Source organism: Chenopodium quinoa, unplaced genomic scaffold (genome assembly GCF_001683475.1).
Source record: "Chenopodium quinoa cultivar QQ74 unplaced genomic scaffold, ASM168347v1, whole genome shotgun sequence".
Taxonomy (NCBI): domain Eukaryota; kingdom Viridiplantae; phylum Streptophyta; class Magnoliopsida; order Caryophyllales; family Amaranthaceae; genus Chenopodium; species Chenopodium quinoa.
This window is the reverse complement of record NW_018744662.1, coordinates 3,344,364-3,367,257: the sequence shown is the minus strand read 5'-3', so window position 1 is coordinate 3,367,257 and position 22,894 is coordinate 3,344,364. Positions and strand designations below refer to the sequence as shown.

Genomic DNA, 22,894 nt, shown 5'->3' with positions numbered 1-22,894 from the left:
GTAGCCTGGTAGGGGTGGTGGTTCGAGTGAAGTACAAACAGTGGTGAAGGGGTGTTAACGCCGGATTCTGGTGGGTCAACGCCTGAAAGTGGAGGTTGGTCGTCGTTAACAAAAAAAAATTATAATAGGGTCTGCCTTTGCCAAAAAAAATTTAAAAGGTTGTCCTAGACAAAAACTGTTTTTAAAAGGTTGTCCTAGTCAAATTACCACCAACATTTTTCTAAAACATCAAAAATTACCACCTCTTTGCTCAAAGCCTCATGTATGACGTCACTTGGGCCCCACTCCTTACTTTTCCCTCTTCTTTTTCCTTCTTCTTACGATTTTCCCTTTTTTATTCATCAAATTTGGGCAAAAATCTAAAATTGAAATATGAAACATAAAATTAGGGTTTCAAAAATCATTCTTCTTGCTTCAATACTCAAAATGCAATCAAGGAAAAAAAGTATGTTTTGTTGTTTTATGCTTTGGAAAACTTAAATTAGGGGTTTTGAAATGAAATTAGGGGTTTTGAAATGAAATTAGGGTTTTGAAATCAAATTGGGGATTTGATTTGAGTGAGGCATTTGGAGAAATTAACTCAAATTTCTTGAATTTGACGTTATGATTAACAAAATTATGTTTGTCATTTATGTTAAATTTACCAAAAGCAATAAAAAAAACCCAATTTACCTAGCTTTTTGCCCAATATGCATGAGTTTGAAAGCAATAGATTTCCTAAGCTTGGTACCCCTCCATTGTTGTCTTTGTTGTTCATTTTTGGTCCCTTTGTGTTCTTTTACGGTGAAATTACTAATTGAATGATAATTTTTGAAAAAAAAATTACCCAAAAAAATTGAAAAGGAAAGAGGAGAGAGAGAGGGCAGTTTGAATCTAACTTGTGAGGAAAAAATGATGGATTAGCATCACCAAAGGGAATTAAAGAAGAAAGAAAATGGAATTGAAAGAATAGAGAAGGGGAAATTGAGAGGAAAAGGGAAAAAGGAGGGAAATTGTAGGGTATGACGTCATGCATAAACGTTTGGGAAAAGTGGTGGTAAAATTTAAGGTTTTGAATAATTGTTGGTGGTAAAATAAAATAAAAATAATTGTAGGTGGTAATTACTAAAACATGAACTATAGTAGGTGGTAATTATCAAATTTTCCTATTTATTTTTATAAAACTTACTTAAAACCTTTTTTTATTTTTTAGGAAAAATTGCCCGGAATAATCCCACCTTTGGGCCGTTCGCTAAAAATAATCCCACCTTTGCTTTATTTTTAAATAATCCCACCTTTACCCCCCGATCTTTTTTAATGGTCCTATTTTACCTGGAACCGGTTGAGTAGGTAAATTTTTTTTTTTCAAAAGTTTAATTTACACGTGTCGTTACTTAATTGGTAAAAAAAAAAAAACAAAAAAAAGTAAAAAAAAAAAAATTAAAAAACCACCATCGCCACACCAATTCAGCCATCACCATCCCCACCACCACCCAAACCTAAACCCTAGAAGCACCATCCCACCAGACCTGAAACCACCGCCACCTAGAAGCTGACCGCGCTGACGACCGGAATCCCACCCAACCAACCCAACCCCAAAACCCCATTAACCCAAACCCAGCCAACCTCAAAACCATTCGAAAACCAACCAAACCAAACCCGACATTGGGTTCGACGCAAATTCAGGGCAGGGAGTTCGATGCGGCTTGAATCGGGGGATGGGGGAGGTCAGCGACGTCGGAATCGGGGGATGGGGTTGGTTAGCAAGGTCGAAATTTGGGGGGGGGGTGGCTGGATTCTTGGGACAAGCTAAGGGAGTTTAACGGCCGGATTCCTGGGACAAGGGAGTTCGCGCGTGGCCGGATTCCTGGGACAAGGGAGTTCGACGACCGGATTCCTGGGACAATGGAGTTTGGCGGCAGGATTCTGGGAGGTCGGCAGCTGGGAGTGGCGGCAAGGTTGGTGGTTTGGCTGGTGGGTGTTTTTAAAATTAATTAATTAATTTTTGTAACTTTTTTTTTAATTTTATTATTTAGACCAATCAGGTGCCAACACGTGTCAAACAACTTGCTATAACAAGTTAACTGGCTGGTTGGGACCATTTGAATAAAATTGGCATGAAAGGTGAGATTATTTAAAAATAACTCAAAGATGAGATTATTTTTCGCGGACGGCCCAAAGGTCAGATTATTCCGGGCAATTTTGTCTATTTTTTTTTAAGGAAGCTTAAACCTTTGAGGAATCTTCTCATTTGTAAAGTGTTGCAGCGTGTAATTGATGAGTTTCAGAAAAAAAAGAAAAATTGATGAGTTTAAGAAAAGTTTAGTTGCATCCCCATTCCAATTTACACAGATCCAATTTTAAACCCTAAAAAATCCACCAATTTTCCCCCTAATTTCTTCTTAACATTTTAAAATCCGAAACACAATTCAAAACGAAACGTTATCAATGGTGACAAAAAGTTGAAGAATTCAGAAGAAAGAAAGAATTCAGGCGAAATGGACGTTCGAAGGGATGAAGAACAAAGTGAGAGAATACGGAGTTGTAGCAGATGCATGGTTAAAGGTGACAAAATGTGTTACCAACATATTGTTTCATATTTATTTCCAGTAATTAAGAAGCATAATTCTCCTGAATCTGGAAAAATCGAAGAAAAAAGTTACCTGAAATTAACCCCAGTTCAATTTAATGGGGATTTTGTTGAGAATAAGAAAAATGAAGAAGAAGAGAAAGAGGGGAATCATGGTGATGTAAAAGAGGTTGAGGAAAATGAGTGCACACCAAGTGTTTGTGAAAATGGCTCTGAGAGAGAAGAGAAAAGTCCGCTGGAGATAACACTTACGAAACTTAAGGAGAAGCTTGTTAGAAGTAAGAAAAAGGAAGAGGAAGAAAGTGCGCGGAAAATTTCAGTAAGAGGGAAGAAAGGGAGAGGTGAGGAGAGAGAAATTGGGATTTCCCGGGTTAAGTTTCGAAAGATTGAGGAGAAAGTTGATGACTTTGCTCATAGTAATGAAGGGCTTGGTAGTGTGGTTGAGGGGAAACTGCGGAATGAGGACGACGAAGACGATGGTGATGCATTGTTTGAGGATGATTCTCAACAAGAGGAAGAAAAACAGGAAGATGAAGAAATAAAGAAGGGCACACCAGGTGTTTGTGAAAATGGCACTGAGGGGAGTAAACACAAGATTGATAAAGTAATTGGAATGACTGGGTTTCAGTTTCCCTTGCTTTGAATTTTCTTTGCTGTACTGTTTTCTGACCATTTTTTTTCCTTCTCTTGGCCAGAGGATTAAGATTGACTCGAGCGTGTGTCATCAGTGCCACAGGGGTGACAAAGGAAGAGTTATTAGGTGCTCCAAATGCAAGACCAAACGGTTTTGCATTCCTTGCATCACAACCTGGTCTGTCTTTCTGTTTTTGATGTTCATTGTGCTTGTTCAATAACATGGTTGAACTTATTATAAAATAGCAAGTGTACTTGAAAATTAACTTTATATCATTGTGCTGATAAATACCAAACTTTCACTTGTTCTGTTGTATGTTGAGGACATTGTCATGTACTTGAGTGTGATGCGGTATAAATTTTATTCATATTTACCCCTTCTGAATTTGTTGTATAACTTCCTACTTGCTGCGATATTCTTAGCTACTACCTCTGCCTCTTATTATGTTCAACAAAGCTCTAGACATGGACTTCTAGGCAAAATTTGTTTGTGAGTGATAACTGGAGATAGAAAGCTAGACATGCATGTGATAAGGAGTGAGATAGAGAAATGACAACTTAAAATGGAAAGAAAACATTTGTTGCACATAGTGGGTAACATACGTTTTTAGTATATGTTAGATATAATATGAAACAGAGGTAGTATTTACTTTGCATAACTAGTGATTGTTCCGGATTGTTACAAATAGTAAAATTTTGTCTATTGAGGAAAATAAATTAAATAAATATAACTCCACAAAGTGTTGGAGTTAAAAAAAATGTTAACTGCTTGTGTAAACTTTTTAAAGAGATATGCTTATAAGACATTTTTATATCTTATTTTGAAATATTTAAAAAAATGTTATATTAGATTGGTGTTTTGGACTTCAAAAAAAACATGGTTAAGTTTTCACTTTTCATTTCAAAAGGTCATGTGTTCGAGTTTTTTCTAATTGAGGGGTCATGTGGAAATTTGACGCTTTTCAATACAATACGAAGTAGCATAGGTATAGATTGTTTGCTTTGCTCAGCTAGGTTCTTTGTATTGTCTATTCTATTGGTTAAAATTGTTCATTACTAATAGCTGTTTCTGCTTTATGCAATTGCTCTTTATTCTCTATCGACAAGATAATGTAGCATATGCTGTCAAGTTATAACCTGACTCTTTTAAGATGAGCGCCATAAATGCCTACCATACATTAACTGTAGAGCAACTCCTATTTGTGCTACCGTGCACTGTACTCCCCCCCCCCCCTCCCCTCTTCCGTTACCTTTTATTAAATCATCTCATTTAACGGCGTTGGTGTCTTTTTTCCAGTAGTACTGTTTTCGAAATATAATAATAATAAAAAAAGAATTCCAGTAGTATTATGGCTTTTGATGGAAAAAAGGATGTTAAAATCCTCTTGATGATTTTGTGGACCAGGTATCCACAGATGACCGAAGAGCAGATTGCGCTGGCTTGTCCAATTTGCCGTGGGAACTGCAACTGCAAGGCATGTCTGCGCATGGAGGGACCTTTCAAAGTGTGATTTTCCTCTCTTTATCTCAGTGAGATGTTTCTTTTTGCTGTATTATTTTACTTACAGAATTCATGGGTTGACATTTTTTTTATAGAATCAGGTGAAGGATGGATATAATATTAGCCTAGAAGTAAAGATTGACCACACCAAAAATCTGTTGAGGACTATTCTGCCATTTCTAAAGCAATTTAATCAGGAACAGATGACAGAAAAGGAAATAGAAGCCATAATTCAGGGTATTGTTTCATGTTCTCTTGTACGATGGCATCATATCTTTTCTAATTCACAGTTGCCTTTATGTGCATGTTGATCACTTTTGTTGATTTCTTGCAATTTGATTTAGATGCACATTTTAAAATGACTTGATGTGAGAACCATTTCCTTGTGTACCAGCAGATGAACGATGCATAATTGCATAGTATTTTGTCACTGAAATCTGATTTTGCTATTAATTATTTTTGGGAAGTTGACTCCAATATCTTGCGCAGAAGTACTGGGTTTATCTTCTGTTTTGTCAATGTATCTACCCATGTGTAATATAACTACAAAATCTGAAAACTCTGACATCTCATATTCTGGGTATGATCTGTTTCCAGCATGTCGCTGTGATGACTAAATAATTGATTATTATTCCTCATAGTATTTTAATTGATAATGTTTTTTTTTTGGTGTTTCGACTTTTGCAACTCTTTGAAGAAGATAAACATTGTTGAACGAGATTTTTTGTGGATAATTGCAGCCTAAATTTTCATGTGGATAATAATGTTTGGAACTAGGTGGACGTGTAGTGAAATATTGCTAGGGGGATCATAGAGTTTTTTCTGTGCACTCTAAATATTGACCCGTGCATTTATTATGATTTTTATCTACCTGCTATTGTCTGTTCCCAGTTGCTTATTCATACAATCATACTTGTATTGTGTGTGTGTGTGTGCGGGCGCGTGCGTGCGGTGCATGTGCGTGTATGTGTAAAACTTTGGACATTAATATTGTCAGTTTGGTTTTAGTAAAAGTTATAAAATTTGATATTTGAAAAGCATAAATCAAAACGAGTATTTTTTTCTTACATATAAAACACAAAAGATGGTCAAAGAGGGATACGTGAATAGCGAATAAATCCAAATGGAGCTATTAAAAAAAAACAGATGAAGTTTTTTTTTAATGAATTCTAGGTTATCATCTTGTGGTTTCAAATTCCCATGTATACCCCAAAAATTGGCTCGACAAAGATACCTTTGTGACAGTTGTTATAAATTGGTGGTTGTTCTTGTAGGTGTACTAGTATCTGAAGTAGAAATTCAAAATGCAATTGGGCGAGAAAATGAGCGTGTATTCTGGTAAAGGGGTATACTTTAGTGCTTTGCTGTTCCTGATGAGTTGCTATTAGTCTTCAGGCCATGATTCGGTCATATTTGGTGCAGCAACAACTGCAGAAACTCCATTGTCGATCTTCACAGAAGTTGTCCAGAATGTATGTATGATTTGTGTCTCACTTGCTGCCGGGAAGTTCGTGCTGGACAGCTGCAGGTTTGTGAAGAAGCTGTAACGGAATATGTTAACAGGGATGTACAATCTATGCATGCTAAAAGCTCTCGTGGTCGGTCAAAAAAATCTACTAGAGGCTACAACACTCTTTCCAATTTGGAGGGTTCAGCTAGAAAGAGAGCGCATGCCCAATCAGAGAGAATTGCTGGAGGCAAAGATGCTCCTGCTCAAGTAAAGAGAATAGCTGGCGGCCTTTCTCCTGAGTTACCCCTTGATCAAAACAAGGCTACATCTGAATGGAAAGCAGAGAACAATGGTGCCATTACTTGCCCTCCACCAATATATGAGGGTTGTGGTGGTGCAATTCTTGAATTAAAATGTATCTTATCAGATGGTTGGGTCTCAGAATTGTTGAAGAAAGCGGAGCAGACTGTGTCCCAATGGGAACAAGATAATTCTTCCCATGCTCCTGAGGAATGTTCATGCTCTGCTTCAGATGTTGACTGTGGAGGCATCGTGCGGAAATGTGCTTTCAGAGAAGGTTCTAATGACAATTATTTATATTGCCCAGATGCTGGGGACATTCAAAATGGAGATCTCAAACACTTCCAGTGGCATTGGACCCTAGGAGAACCAATCATTGTCAGGAATGCTCTTGAGACTAATCCTGGTTTAAGTTGGGAACCAATGGTCATGTGGCGTGCTTTTCGTGAAGTTGGAAATAGGGTATTGAAGGTGAAAGCTGTTAATTGCTCAGATTGGTCTGAGGTAACTGCTATGCTACTTGCATCTCAGGACAAACTAATTTACCTGCTTAAATTGATGACCTACATTGCCATTTTATGTTTTCTGTTGCTTTGAGTGTTTCTAAGCTTGGTGTTTTTTTTTTAAACCTTATCAAAATCCTATACTATTTGATGTATGGGGCATTTTTTGCTTCTAATCTATATGCAGTTAAAATCTGTGATCTTCCCATTGATATGGAGCCACAATTTGTCTTGATATGCTTTGGACTGAAATGAACTCGCTTATGTGTCCCTGTTGTCTCTCTTCAGCTTTTCATATCTCCATTCACCCTATAAATGATATATTTCATCTGGTTCAGGATTTTGATAGGTAGTTTCAGACAATTACTAAGTAAAGTAATGATAGTCATGGATATAGTACGAACTACAAAGTAATTTTAGCAGTCTTCATCTAATAATAAATATTAAGTTATAATCATCATACATAAATAAACATTGAAATTTTTTTCTTGATCTATCTCTTATTTACGAGAATTTTTTTTAAGGAACACTCGTCTATAAATGAACACGGTTTATTTTCTAAATAGTAAGTATGGAATATATGAATTTGGAAACAAGCGCACTTCATTGTGGAAGACTTTCTTCCGAATCGTAGAAGAGGGATGCAATTATAAATACATTTGAATATTCTTTTCATGCTAGCTAATAAATACGTCCAACCATGAAATTTTCCAATATGATAGGACTGTAAACAACTAATAAATGTAACTACTTCACATAAACTCTGGATTGTAACATTCATCACTCCTTGCGACCTTGCATCCCAAGTTGTCTTTTCTATTTTAGTCAATCCACCAGAAGTCAAGACTTTGGCAAGCTATTTGACCATCATTGATAACAAAGGGCCACTTTTTTTTTCTAAAATTTTAACTTTTGTTTTTTTTTTGTTTTTCTTTAAGTTAAGGTTTTATAGTGTGTTTTATTTTGTCCATTGTTTTTGCTTTTATCAATGCTGTGATTCTCAATTGTATAATCTTTTTGTTCTCTGTTGCTTAAATTGTGATGGATGTTGGGTGCCATTCGCTGTAGGTTGATCTCAACTCTCACCAATTTTTTAAAGATTATTCACGAGGTCGATTGGAGGGTGCTAAGTGGCCTGGCTTACTGAAGTTGAAAGACTGGCCACCTATTGGTAAATTTGAGCAGCGTTTACCACGTCATAGTGCTGAATTTATCAAAGCATTGCCATTTAAGGAGTATACACATCCCAGGAATGGAGTTTTGAACCTAGCTGCCAAGTGGCCTTTAAGAACTTTGAAGCCAGACTTGGGTCCAAAGGCCTATATTGCTTATGGATGTGCTCAAGAATTGGGTTCTGGAGACTCTGTCACCAAGCTTCACTATCACATGTCTGATGTGGTACGTATTTTTATCTGTATCTATCTATTTCTTTGCACCTTGAATGATGCATGAATGTTCCTCCATGCAATCAACATTAATACAAAATTTGAAATTGCCTATAGTGTGTACGAAAAAGTCTACTATTTCATACTCCCTCTATTTGCAAGTAGCTGTTCCACTTCCTTTTTCAAGCTCAAAGTTTGTTATTATCGACTCTGTATATTAACTAATATATATGAAAATTATTAGTGTATATACAAAAATTTCTTGTTATTTCCCTTTTTCTATATCGGGCGGCTCTTTATGACAATTCATGTTAGCTACTACCTAATCATTTTGGGACTAAGGATTTTTTGTTATTTGTTTGTTATACAAAAATTTGTATTTACCATGAATTATTTTGATTTGTATATACAAAAAGTATACTTTTTTTTTATTTTTATTTTTTTAAATATGTAACTAAAGTTAGTAATGGTCAAGCTAGATGATTAATTACTTACAAATGGAGGGAGCATTAGTTTTGAGCACTGCAAGGTCTGCAACATCCTCTATTGCTGTTTTGGCTGATGACTGTATGATATATTGTCATTATGTTGACTTTAATTGCAAGGACTCTTAAAGTAGAAACTTGTCTGTTTGATTTAGTGATGACAGTGCTAGAAGAGATCTGTCAGCTGTAAAGTTATTCATTACTACTATGCTGGAATTGCCATGGTTGTCCTGTTTGGAGATATTGTGTATATATTGCAAGCACAGAGAACTAAGTTATAATATTATGCTTTCCATAATAAATGTAATTATCATTTTTTGTTGTTGTTGATTGATGTATTGTTTTTTCATTGATTAATGATCAAACAGTTTAAGTTGGCAGGCTTTACGTAATAAATGCGATTATGCGAATTATGCAATAAAATTGAATAAGGCTGTGTGTGTGTGTGTGTGTGTGTGTGTGTGTGTGTGTGATTGCAACTTGATACCAATGAACTAGGCCCGTTAGAATTCAATTATAATGTCTTGGCCATTTGAGAACTTTGTATTGCTATGTGTTGAAGTTCTGCTCATTACCAAAGCAAACAATACGCTTTACAAACAAGCAATGTCTTGCATTTGACATCGATCAGTTCTAAACTTCTAGATGATAGTTTTATTGGAAGGTTGAAGGTTTTTACTCAGTATTTTATGTTTGAAATGTGCTGAGTCTACTTACTGCTATTTTGTTTATTGGATTTCTAGGTCAATATTTTGACACATACTACTGAAGGTACTCTGCATCTTGGTAAAGGTGCTCGTCCATCTGGGATCTTGGAAGGTTCAGAGGATAAAAGTGAAGGTGCTCATTGGGACATCTTTCGTAGAGAAGACGTTCTTAAGCTACAGGAGTATTTGAAGGGACATTATACGGAATTTAGGCATGATCATTGCTCTCCATTGAGCCAGGTAATACTACTATTCATTCATTTAATTAAGGCATGTAAGCTACATAAGGCAAGTGATCAATTTCAGGTTGCAAGTAATATTATTCCTGTGAGGATTAAAAAATTTCTAATATAAATAAAGATGACAAATGTGTAATATTTTACTTCTTGAGTATTTAATAATTTAATAGATTATACTAATGACTTGATACAAAGAACAAAAGCTTAGCCAATGGCAATAGATGCTAAGGCTTCTGGTTCATTATTCCAATATCTATATAGTGATTCTTGCAACTATATTGGGACCACATTTCCTTACTTATAAAGCTGTCCCACATTTCTTGCAACACTTTTATAAATGGCATATACCCACAATTTCTTTATTATTTCTCTCACTTATATTGGGACCACTTTACTTACTACTCCCTCCAATCCTTATTGTTTATTCCATTTGGAATCATGGCACTATTTATGATAGTTTCTTCTAAATTACTCTCAATATATAAAACAAAATGTAGTCATATTGGGTCTTATTTGATTCGTTTCAATTAGTAATTTATTAATATTTAATTGTTATATTGTTTTACTAATATGAAACTAAAAATATTTATTGCCAAAGTAATTTATTGCCAAGCATGCAAAAGTCAAAATGGGAATAGCATTCAGGATCGGAGGGAATACTTTTTAAACAAACTTTATAAAAATAAACCCCTCACTCACATCCTTGAAAAGTAACGGCATATTTCCCACTAATTACAATGAAAAGATTACTCCACTCCCAAGTTCCAACTACCACCCATTTCTTTATAATCATCTACACAATAGTAGGCTATAAAAGTGCAGCTTCCCCCTCTCTCTCCCAACAATGGTCCTTTTTCAATCTTTAGCTTTGGAATGTGGACCACGAAATGCGATGAGATTTGCAGGAGTTGGTTAAAAGTATATAAATCTATGCAATTGTACCTAAAACCGATTGGTGGACTAAAATAAAGCAAGGCATTCTACTCTTGCTAGCAGTGGAATTAGTCCTTAATAAAGATTTAAATCGCATTGGGTCTTCAAAATGATTATCACCGGCTGGCGAAATTGGTCTTTAGGTCTAGTCTCCTTTGCCAAATTCAATTTCTCAGCTTGGACTACGAAGGTATGATGTCTATTAACCAGTATGAGCTATCCCATAGCACTCTCAAATTTGTAAATTTACTATAACTTAATTTGTAGATACCCAAAAGGGAGTAACCTCCTATAATATCAATATAGGGGTGACTTGGCATCAAAAGCTTACCAAATTAATTTTTAAACACCCCCAATCTGCCACTACCCTCAAGCTGACAATTTGGAGAGTGTTTGGGGAGATGAAGGCGATGGATGTATGTGGAGACTAAGAGATGGTGGGAATGATTTCCCAGATGAAAGCTACCCATTACCTAGGGGCAAGGGAGAAAAACAGGGAGAGTTGTAAAAAGGGACATACTGCCATATTGTAGAGGATAATAAACAGAAGGGGGCAGTGTGAACAACCTGGAAGCTACCTGAGGAAAAAAAAGGATGGAAACTGCGTTGACCATTAGAGAGAGAGAGAGAGAGAGAGAGAGAGAGAGAGATTTTCATTGATAGCCGCAAAATTTTCATTGATATAAGCTATTAGATCCTACCATAAAAAGTTACTTGTCAGTCATGTACTCATGGTACATGATTCACGTGAAATGAAAGCCGGTCTACCTTTTATTACCATTATTAAGAACCATAACATATACTCACATGAAACTAAAATTAATTATTGGTATTAAATTAACACAAAATGAAGTATGTGTGGCTGCACTAATACCCTACAATATAGGAGTAGTTTTATGTGTGGCTGCACTAATACTCTCCATATAATCCCACACTCCTGCTCTTCTCTCTGTTTTGTGCTCACTGACTCTGTTGTGTTAAATTTCTTCTGCTCTTAAATCCTCTCTATGAAAAAAAGAAAACTGAAGCAGCATCTTTCTTAAGAAAAATTGCACCCCTAACCTACATTGTTCTGCCTTTTCTATTCTCTGGAAAGTGGTCAACTTGTTAGCCTTACTGCATTCATTCTTGCAAAGACAATAGGGTTTTTCTTACTTTTGCCTGCACCAATGAAGTTGAGCTTCATGGGAATTATTTTTCCTTCCTGCCATTCAGGTGCTGTTGGCAATGGTTTGTATGTCTATTTGTTGTTGGAAGTGTTCATGCGCTAGTAAATTATCAAGGATCACTCTCTTTCTTATTGCTTGAGATGTGAGCATTGACATGCTTTCCTTTTTTTTCCTTTTAAATTTTGACACCCATCCATGTAATTGGAGACCCTAATTTTTACAAAAGGTGAATTGAAATCTATTTTTAAGCTCCTTATTTGCTAGCATGCTTTCCTTTTGGTTGGTATCTGAAGATTCGCCAATGCTGTAACTATATGCGCGTTCTAAGGACTGAGCTTTCTTTATGATGACATTAGTTTTCATTTATAATGTTAGCTATTCTCAAACTTATTGATATATTCTTCTTAAGTTTCATTGTTTGATTTGGTATGAAAGTGTAGGTCATTCACCCTGTTCATGACCAGACATTTTACTTGAATGAGGAGCATAAAAGGAAGCTGAAGGAAGTATATGGTAGGTTTAAGATTGTTTTCTGTAGCTCTCTCAATGGTTTTTTACTCAGCCTTTCTTAATCATTTAACTTCTCTCTATTGCTGCTTATATTGGCTTGAATTCTATGCTACTTACAGGAATTGAGCCATGGACATTTGTTCAAAAGCTTGGAGAAGCAGTCTTAATCCCTGCTGGCTGTCCTCACCAAGTTAGAAACTTGAAGGTAACCATATTGATTCCCGTGGCCTTATCTTACTTTCACTTGTGAATTTTTTTTTTAAAAAAATATTTAGGCTTTAATAATCATTATATCATCTTATTTTACAAATTTTTTTGAGTTATTGGATATTGATATATGCCTCTTAATATAAGCACTTAATACATTATGTAATTTGGTTTTATTTTAGGAATGCTTGACAAAATTACGCATTCCTAATCAAGTGGAAATATTTTTTCAAACCCTAAGGGTTGTATGCATGTATATATCATTTTCCTTTTTACTTTTATGGATCAAAGCTAGTTTCTTGGTTAATTTTGGGGATATTTGACAATTACCACCTACAATTGTTGCTATTTTAGCCATTACCACCTACAGTTTTTTTTTTTTTTTTTTTTTTTTTTCCGAATTTTACCACCTACTATTTTTTAAAACATTAAAACTTCCCACCTACTTGGCTCTCAACTCAAATGTGACGTCATGTGGGACCCACTAACTACCTTCCCACCCTTTTTCCCTCCCTTTCTTTCTTTCTCACTCGATTTCTCATCCCTTGTATTGTACTCCTCTCAAAATTGGGGAAAAACTTCAATTCGTGAAAAAATTGACATGAATATGTAATTTATTTTGAAGTTTTTCCCCAATTTTGAGAGGATTACAATATAGGGGAATGAGAAATCGAAAGAGAAAGAGAAAAAAAGGAGGGAAATAGGGTGAAAAGGTAGTTAGTGGGCCTCACATGACATCACACTGCCGTTCGGAGCCAAGTAGGTGGGAAGTTTTGATGTTTTAAAAAATAGTAGGCGGCAAAATTAAAAAAAAAAAAAACTGTAGGTGGTAATTCCTAAAACAGCAACTATTGTAGGTGGTAAGTGTCAAAAAAATCCTTAATTTTGTCTTCTATTTATTGTTCAGTAATCAGTACTCATGTTAAGAAGTTTAATAGGGGTGGGTCAAAATGTGTAAAAACTAAAAAGTGGATAATATGGGTTTATGTGATGGAGAGAAAAGGTGATAACAGAAAATGGTGGGCTTTATCCGTTATAGACAAGTGAAAGATAAATGTGGTGTTTTTTTTTTTTTTTTTTTTTTTTTTTTTTTTTTTTTTTTTTTTTTTTTTTTTCAAATACCTTTTTAAAGAGCATAGGAAATTAGGAAGTGTCATGTAAGAAAGTAAAATCCTCTCAAAAAAAAAAAAAAGTAAATGTAAATATTGTCATTCAAAAAAAAAAACACACACACAATTGTGCAGCTATATATAGAGTTTAGCAAATAATTTTTTTTTTTCTGAAAGATAGCAAATAAAATTTTAAGGAAGAATATGAATAGGAGATGTCACATAATGACATAAGTATTTTTAAGTATTTATTCTTTGAGGCTGCCCCAGTTAATCTCCGTGATAAACAAATTTCGTTTATCACGGAGTAAAACCGCTACCTCAAAAATTACACTTTTGTCCCCGTGATAAACCTCGTGCATGTATTTTCTCTTTATTCTTTAACCTCGTGCATCATGTGTATATTAAGCTAGTTGTATAATAAAAGATAATATTGCTATGGAGGGAGTATTATGCATGATTTTGATGAATTGACCTGTCTGTATGTTCCAGTCATGCATAAAGGTTGCGCTTGATTTTATCTCTCCCGAGAATGTTCATGAGTGTATCCGTCTTACTGGGGAGCTTCGTAGTCTGCCTCGAAATCACCAAGCCAAGGAGGATAAATTGGAGGTATGTCTTTTGCCGATGATTGCATATTTTCTAGTGCTTCCTTAGCATTATTGACTAAAACATAGACTAGAAGAATGTGAACTTCTGGGAAAAATCTGATTATATTCTTGGTGTAGGTTTGGAAAATGATTATATATGCTGTAAAGCAGGCTTTAAACGACTTGAAGACCATATAGGAGTCAGATGAAGAATTGGTTGCCTGAGCTAGACCTGAGTAATTTTTCTCGTAATTCAGGTCTGCAGTTAAGGGTGACTTGAACAGAGTTGAGGCTTCTATATTGTACAAATAATGTTAACTGAGCTGTGTTTTGGAAGTTAGTTTAATTGTTAGTATAGCTTGCACACTCACAGCAAGTCTAATTGTGAGGATGGTGACAATAGCGCGAGCCTCAAGGAATGTGGCACGTCAGTCCAAACATTTGGAACATAATATTGACCCTTTGTTTCTAAGACACTTTTAATTGACTTTACAAGTATTTCTATCTTTCTTCAATGTACTAACGGAAAGAAAGAAAAAGATTGGATTTTTTAATTATCATTTCCTCCGTCGAATACCGCCAACCCCAATTCAAAGTATGAATCTTATAACCGCGAGAATTGATACAAACACAGGAAAACACACAAGCAGCAGTACTTGAAAGAATTAGCTCAAATGACTCAAAATGTAAAATAAAAATTTGATTACATTGATTGATCAATAACAAGTCTCCAAAGAAAAAGAAACCAACATATCAGCTCTAGTTATACTCCCCAACTGGCCAACTATACAACAAAATCACCAACACTTCCTGTCTGAAACCCCTAATCCACCAACACTTCTACACTATAATTCCAATTCCAATACAATAGTAGGACTAATCTACTTTGGGCTATGATTCCAATTCCAATTCCTATGATATTGACCCCTGAATTAATGGAGACAGTAGCATACTCTGGGCTTTCTCTTTAAGAGAGTTTCTTACAATTATATGTAAATTAGATTCAAGTTATGATGAATAAGGTAAACATTGTCGGTCTAAGCTAAAAATTAATAGTAGTGGAGTGAAGCTCATTTTCTATTGCTGCTGATCAGAAAATTGGCATAATAAAACTCAAATTAGACAACAAAATAACTCAAATTGACACGCAGAAATATGTATATTGAAGTTGTAAACCATCGAACAATGGCTGAGATAGAGGGGACTATCATACCTTTCTACCTACACAAAACTGGTCTTAAAATCAGATGAGACCAAGCCATATAGTGAAATATATCTACCCCATTGTCAAACTCCGAATTGCCAACGAAGGAATCTCCATCACAGTATCTTAGTTTGATGCGGTTCCAGTTGTAGAAGCCTCTTATCACTGTATATGAAGCAAACTTTGAATCAATATCGCAAAGTTTATTTAAAATTAAATCACTTTCATATCCTATGCTTGAGGTTATTTTTTCACATAGAACATGTCTATTTACATTACTAAGCTGGCTAAACAAGAACCTGGGCTATACACATTATAGATGATTGGAACTGGAGTATGATGATGCAATTTTTTGAGGTTACAGGAATTACTAGATAAAAATAACCTAACAAAGCTCATATAGCACTGTAATTCTCTAGTTCTTCCAGTTTTCCCTTCAAGTAAACTAAAATTTCTCCATGTAGCCATGCTGCAAGCTCAAGCTCAAACTACCACATATCCTGCTTCTGTTGATCTATTACAAGCCTAAAATCAACATCTTACCCATACCAGAAACCACAACTCAAACTACACATCATGAACACCGCCATGCCAGTGCCTTTTGATTACTCTAAGCTATGGTAGAGTTTAAAACGTCATATACGTACTGATATACTTGCTGCTCACATGTACTGTAAACTATCATACCTCTATAGCTGCAAAAGTTAGATAGCCTCGATTCCAAAAGGCATAAATGAAAATGATATCACCACAAGTCAGGGGTATAGGGGAGGTAAAAAACAAGAGCCAATAAATAATGTTATGGTCTGAAAGGGCTACCCAAGTCCACTTTACATCTACAAAAAGTATAGATAAGTTTAATCAAATACGATCAGTCCAGATAACTAAAACTCAAACTCAACCTAAGAAGCACCCTTTTTATTTTATATATAGAAAAAGAAATTATTGCTCCATTTTTTAGCAATGCCACCCTATCTCAGAGGATAAAAGGGTCATTCAGATAGTAAAAATGGAACATGAAACTACATGATGTCAAATTACCTACTTATTTGCCACCACATTTGCACACTTTCGCCTAATAACTTAGATGGACTCGAAATAATAGAACTCCAAAGATATCACCCCATCTATGTAGAATAAACGTGACTGCCTAATTAGCTTATACAATCTTAACTGGTTTTGCATACTACCACAAGAAAACTCAAGTACTAAAACTCAGGAAAACAACCGTTTAACCCAGAATTGGCCATCCAATGAACATATTAGCCCTATATAAAGAACTCTCAAGTGTTACTGTAGCTATAATCCAAAGAGGGACCTTTACCCAATAATAACATTAATATATATCTCATTTCAACACTAATTGGAACAGTTATTCAAAACACTTCTTACGAACATATTCCCAAACAAAATTTGACATGCAATTCATTATGCCAACATCACAAATACATAAAAACAATTCAGCAATATATATCCAACCAACCTAGGAGTATTATTGGAGCTCGAGTTAGATGTACCATAACCAAGTTGCCCTTCCTTGCTGCAGCCCCATGTTAATACTTCACCAGTCTCAGAAACAGCAGCAGATAGTTTATCAGCAACTGACCCACACATGCAAATCCAAATGACGCATAATACACATTGACAGATACTAAAAAAGGGGTTCAAGTTAGATTTTGTTTCACAATGCATATACTAATACCCAACTCCCAACTTAACTAGAATAGAAGGTAAATCTTATAAAGACAGAGTAAAGAGGAATAACTCACCCTAGCGTCAGGGTCAGCACCTGCTGCAAGTAATCTCCTCACAATAGGAATGTGATTTCTCCAAGTAGCAATGTGAAGAGGAGTAAGGCCAAATGCATTCCTCAGAGTTGATATTACCACCATTTTGTTTCAGTTGAGTTATAGCTGATTCGACATCACAATACAATAAGCCATATATCTTTCTGAGTTCCACCTAAAACAGATTTGCACCCATGGCTTTGAGGACTTTGCTTATGCCCTCGAGGTGAAAGAGAACCTTCCATCGACAGTGTTTGGAGCCAAAAAGCTTCTATGTTTTTTTGAACGCAACCCAAAAAGCTTCTATTTGAAACTAATGAAATTTGACCAGGAATAGCCTTTAGGAAGTAATAGATGTAATTTGCAATGCGGGGTGATTTAGGGTTGAAATGTTTGATTCGGGCAAAATCGCGGGGTTTTTTTTTTAATACGGACAATCTCGAATTTTCTTTACAAAACGGCCCAACCAACAGGTGGCGGCCTTGTTTTTATACCCTGAATTCCTCCCTCATTGTCTCTCTTATTCCAACGCCCAATAAAAGTAAAACTGCTGTTATCTCTCCTCTTCCTTCAACCTCCAAACTCCATAGTCATCTCTCCATCTTCACCACCATTTTTTGATAATTTATTTCTTCCCCTTCAATCCTCCATTGAAGCAGTTTCTGAGGTAAGTTATTATCTTTTTTAATCATCGAATAACAATTTAACAATCCAGGGTTAATCAATGATCTGTATTTAATTTAATTGTCAATAAGGTTTGAAATTTTCAATTGATTAGAATATGATTATGTGATTTGATAATTGTATGAAATTCGGTCGGTCATGGATTTAAAATTGAGTCGAGATCTACCGAATCCTAGAACTTATAAAAAAATTAACTTTATACACCATGAATTTGTTTGATTGGATTGTTGGTCCAGAGTATTCTGGCTTTTCAATTTCAGGACTGTTTTTGCATCTTTAGGATCCTGAATTGTGTTTCACTTATATGTGTTTGTGTTGCTGTTAGGAGAGAATGGGCAGTCAAGAAACAAGCTTGGAGCTTTTAAGTGTGGATCTGATAATTAATATTCTGGTTAAGCTCTCTGAAAAGGATCTGATTAGGTGCAAGTGTGTATCGAAAGAGTGGCATAGAATTATAACCCATGTTTGCGTTCCCAGGTTGTCTGTTGAGGCACCTGTTTCAGGGGTTTACTTCCGTATTGCTCAATTACCGGGTAGCTTGGGACATCTTACGACATACTCCCCTCAAAAAGTTAAAAAGCTACTCTTTGACCATATTAAATCTGATGATAGTGTGCACATCATGGATGGTGCTCCTTTGAAAGATGAGAAATCTGGGTTTGAGGGCATGTCTTATGCAAGTATATTGCCGTTTGATCACCGCGGTCCTGATTTTTTGGACTGTTGCAATGGCTTGCTTTTGTTTGTCCATCGTCCTAAACCCCGCTTTTACGTGTGTAATCCTGCCATCAAACAATGTGTGCCCATTCCTCTCCCTCCACCTACACTCCATCTGCCCTCCCTTTATGCCTCATTAGCCTTTGATCCTTCTGAGTCCATTCATTACCGTATTGTCATCTTATCACTTACAACTCAGCCACAGTATTTGCTAATTTTTTGCTCCCAAACTGGAGAGTGGATGACACATGAGGTTCAAGTTAGGCTACCTGTTCCTTATGAGTGCTTTCGGATGGTTAGGCACTGTGTTTACTTCAAGGGCATGTTATATAGATTATCTTTGCCTGACAAGATTCTATGTATTGACCTTGAATCTAAGACTATCCATATAATTGCTTCCCCAGACGAGAGAAATATATCACTTCCAAGAGGATGTTTTGGGGTATTAGCTGGCTCCTTATCGTATGCAAAGAGAGAATATGGACATTTGTGGGTGTGGTTGCTTGACAACCATAGCAAACAGGGTGAGTGGATATTGAAGTATAAAATCGCCTTCTCTCACATATATGAACTTGCATTAAGCTTGTATTTTGCTACTTTTACCATATGGATACATACATTTGCATTTCATCCGAAATCCAACATCATATTTTTGGGCTCTGCTCGTTCACTTATGATGTATGATCTTAGTTCTGGTCATATGGAACTTGTACAGAGTAATGCAATAAGCGATATCCATTGTGGTTCTTTGTTCTCTCTGTTTACATATAGACACACCCTGATCACATTGAAGAGCTGGTGCAGGACTCCTAACGATCTTGATGTGAGTATTGACTAGATCAGTTACTTAATCTTGTTTCTTGCATTTATTGCTTTTCGGCAATCTCATATATATTGTCTTGGCTTTCATGTTGTGATTATCTTACTAATTGTGGTGTACTTGATTATTTAGGTTGTAGTGTGTTTTTTTTTTTTTTTGGCTTCGGACACTTTTATATAATTATCCATCTTTTCTTCAGTTTCTAATGGAGTATGTCTTGACTGAACTTTTGCTCCTTTTTAATGTGATTTCCCAACAAAGATAGCCGTATTATTTATATCTAATGCATATTTGATTTACATGAACAGTTAATCTGAAAAGCTCGACTTACATATGACAAGTAATTGCATTACACTTGTGACTTCCCATACATTGGTCTCTATGAATTTTTGATATATGCTTTTATGTGCAATGTGAATTGCTAATCCTTTTGCATCCTACTTTGGATGGACACTCCATCTTATTGGTGGATCAAAAGTTGTGAGGTGGACTGGTGGTTATAGTCGAATAAAGTAGATTCAGGGCAACCCACAATTTTATCTCCACCAATGCTCTAAAAATATTGGCACGTCCAGCCTTTCAATCGTAGAGTTTTGGGTAATCCTTGGGACTTTATGGTTTTGGGTATAGGATAATGTCAAGCAATCCATTTAAAGTTGCAAGGGTTGATCAATGTGAAGATTTATCACCCTAATAACCTGGTAATATTGATATAATTTTGTGTGTTCAGTAGTTGGAAAATTTGGGCTTAATAGTCACCAGTTGGTGATAAGGAGGTCATCTTTCAGGGAGACCCTTCAGTTTGGTGTTCTTTGGTATCACTCAAGCCTGATGCTCTCCCATTTGATCTCGTTTTAGACTTTAATTAGTTTTGTCGTGATTATAATTAGGGACTTTGTGTACATATCTTTTGTTATCACTACAACTTTTAATTATCTTTGAGCAGAAATTTATAGATCTAGAACAATCTTGAGTCTGAGTCAAGACTCGATCAATCTTCTAAACTCTATGGAATGGAAAAATGAATCTAGGGAATATGTAGTCAGCCAGACCATGAAGATTGTATTATGTATGACAATGCAGGAAGTATCAATGCAAACCCACTAAATGTTTTTGATGCTAAATACTCGTTCACTATCTAGTTGTCTCAGTGTAGCTTCATCCTCCTTTTGCTGTGTATGCATCTTGACATTTATGTGCCAATGTGGGAAGAATATTGTCGCTTGGATGTTGGAGCAATCCGACGAACCTATAAATGTAAAGTACTGTTTTGTTTAGTGGATTGTGCAGCTGAAGTTGTTAGTTTGATCTTTGAAGTCGCTAGAACAATAAAAGTAATTTTATCAATGTTTGAAAGTAGAGTTTCACTATAGCTTATGTTTACTTTTGATGGTCAGAACTCTGAAGAGGTGCAAGACGATTGGTGTTTCACTGAGCAATGATTATATCTATTCATTTTCGTGAGAGCTGCAGCTTGTTGCAATCAACTGCCAGGCACCTCACTGTGTTGATTCTACAGCTTAATAAGGTGACATCGACTGTACATTATTCCAAGAATAAAGGAAATGTTGGCATCTGCACCCTCTTTAATTTATTGGTGCTTAGTGGTAAGCTTCAATAACAGATACCAAGTAGGCTAATTGAGACAAGGGAAAGGAAAACTAATATGATCTCAAAAAAAAGAAAAAAAAAAAAATTTATCTTTGATTGATTTGTGTATTTGATTGATTTGTCTTTTAAGCTGCTTTATGTAGTATTATAATACTAGTTTAGCTCCAGCCTAGTTTGATTTCTTATTATATGTTTAATTTTTCATATGTATGATGTTGTTATCTAATTGTTTATATGGTTAGCCTTTTAGACAAAATACCTTGATTTTGGCCGACTCATCAATCCGGATTGGATTTCTAAAGCCTTAGACTACACAGAAAAACTTGACCCGAAGTTCTTCACGTTTGTAACTGGCTTTGGTATTAAACATAGTGACCCTTATATTAAATATAGTAACTTTAATTTTAACATAGTAACCTTCAATAAAAGTTGTGTGATTTTTAATATTGTTGCAAACCTGAAGTATGACGTTATGATCCTAATTTTAACCTAGTGACCTATATTATTCATATTGACCGCTATTTTAAAATTTTCATCAAAAAATTAATCTATAAAAACACAATCACTTTTATTTTAACATAATAACCATTATTTGACTTTTTTTTAATTAATAAAACGACAATAGTAACACTACTATAAGTGGTCCACAATTGATTAATGTGAACCGGGTCTATTTAAGAGTTTGTATAGACTACAAAGTAATTCAAGTGCTGAAGTAACATATCTAGCAGGTATTTGGAGACCGTTTAAAATTTGCGAATGACATTTTACCATTTAAATTAATTATATATAAAATACTATGTTTTTAGATGAAGACTGATATGTCTAAATCTAATCTACTCTGTAATATATATAAATAAAGTTGGCATTTTTCGAAAGCATTTAGAGTGTTAATTCAAAAGCATTCGGAAGCATAAGCAAAAGCATTAATTCAAAAGCATTCGGAAGCATAAGCAAAAAGCTAAAAACATTAATTCAACCAATGAAAAATGAGATTTACATTTTCTTTTAGAATTAAAAAAAAACAATTGCCACATAAGCCAAAATGAAGGAATGAGAATTGGAGGTTATGTAAACGGAGGTTGAGAGATAATAAAGTTATGTCTCACAAGGGTAATATAGGCATTTGAGGCGTTAGTTTAAAGTTGTCTCATTGAGTTATCAAATAATATCACTGGAGTTTTAGTGGTACTAAATACGCTCTCAGTATACTCTGAGTAGTACTTCAAAAAGCTCCACTGGAGTTTTGGAAGACGAGGAAGCTGTTGATTCCATTTATTGGAATGGTTCACCTCATGGTGGCTTTTCTTTAAAATCTGCAATTGAGATTATTAAAGGAGAGTCGGCCACGACTATTGAAGAGGTTAAGGGGTGGAAGTCGATGTGGAAATGTGAAGTTCCTCAAAGAACTCGCCTGTTTCTGTGGCTTGCAATTCAGGAAAGAATCATGACAAATGGAAACAGATTTGTGAGGAAATTGACTGAAGACCCTAGATGCCAAGTCTGTGGAGAGGTAGAAGAAAATGCTGAACATGTAATCAAAAGATGCCCTGCTGCTAGGATTATTTGGCAGAAATTGGGGGTTGGTATGCATAGAATCAGTAATGATGTTCCCTTTAGGGACTGGATGTTGGAGAATATAGATGAGCGTCTCTCTTGGTCCTGAATGGCCTCGAGCTTTTGCAGTCACGTGTTGTTGGTTGTGGAAGTGGCGTAACAATAGATGATTTGAAAGGGTGCCGAGTATTCCTGTAGACCAGGCAGCCTTTATTTTCTCTCGT

General features: G+C 35.5%; 2 protein-coding genes across 6 annotated transcripts; both read left to right on the top strand.

The window, feature by feature from the left end:
* Nucleotides 1-1,476: 1,476 nt before the first annotated feature.
* LOC110702096 (lysine-specific demethylase JMJ25-like) lies at nt 1,477-14,762 on the top strand. Of its 4 annotated transcripts, XM_021879748.1 has the most exons (12): nt 1,477-3,173; nt 3,265-3,380; nt 4,608-4,707; nt 4,799-4,940; nt 5,978-6,041; nt 6,126-6,957; nt 8,025-8,354; nt 9,570-9,773; nt 12,315-12,387; nt 12,504-12,589; nt 14,193-14,312; nt 14,429-14,762. In XM_021879748.1, the coding sequence occupies exons 1-12, from the start codon at nt 2,478-2,480 to the stop codon at nt 14,486-14,488; spliced, it is 2,823 nt and encodes a 940-aa protein (XP_021735440.1). In that variant the 5' UTR covers nt 1,477-2,477; the 3' UTR covers nt 14,489-14,762. The 4 variants fall into 4 exon arrangements, 1 of the variants encoding a protein (XP_021735440.1); XR_002507444.1 differs by lacking the exon at nt 14,429-14,762 and having other exon boundaries at nt 12,310-12,387; nt 14,193-14,239; XR_002507445.1 differs by lacking the exons at nt 14,193-14,312; nt 14,429-14,762 and having other exon boundaries at nt 9,598-9,773; nt 12,504-12,552.
* Nucleotides 14,763-17,692: 2,930 nt separating this feature from the next.
* Nucleotides 17,693-21,303, top strand: LOC110702097 (putative F-box protein At4g38870). 2 transcript variants are annotated; one of them, XM_021879751.1, is made up of 3 exons: nt 17,693-17,948; nt 18,291-19,206; nt 19,398-19,482. In XM_021879751.1, exons 2-3 carry the CDS (start codon nt 18,297-18,299, stop codon nt 19,400-19,402), a joined length of 915 nt encoding a protein of 304 aa, XP_021735443.1. In that variant the 5' UTR covers nt 17,693-17,948; nt 18,291-18,296; the 3' UTR covers nt 19,403-19,482. The 2 variants fall into 2 exon arrangements, with proteins under 2 accessions (XP_021735443.1, XP_021735442.1); XM_021879750.1 differs by adding an exon at nt 20,900-21,303 and having other exon boundaries at nt 17,694-17,948; nt 18,291-19,505.
* The last annotated feature ends 1,591 nt before the right edge of the window (nt 21,304-22,894 follow it).

Coding starts and splice junctions, on each gene's coding strand:
- LOC110702097 (XM_021879750.1), top strand. CDS start 18,297: ATGGGCAGTCAAGAAACAAGCTTGGAGCTTTTAAGTGTGGATCTGATA. Junction 19,506..20,899: donor GGACTCCTAACGATCTTGAT/GTGAGTATTGAC, acceptor TTTGATGGTCAG/AACTCTGAAGAGGTGCAAGA.
- LOC110702096 (XM_021879748.1), top strand. CDS start 2,478: ATGGACGTTCGAAGGGATGAAGAACAAAGTGAGAGAATACGGAGTTGT. Junction 4,941..5,977: donor AATAGAAGCCATAATTCAGG/GTATTGTTTCAT, acceptor TTGTTCTTGTAG/GTGTACTAGTATCTGAAGTA. Junction 12,388..12,503: donor GAAGCTGAAGGAAGTATATG/GTAGGTTTAAGA, acceptor TGCTACTTACAG/GAATTGAGCCATGGACATTT.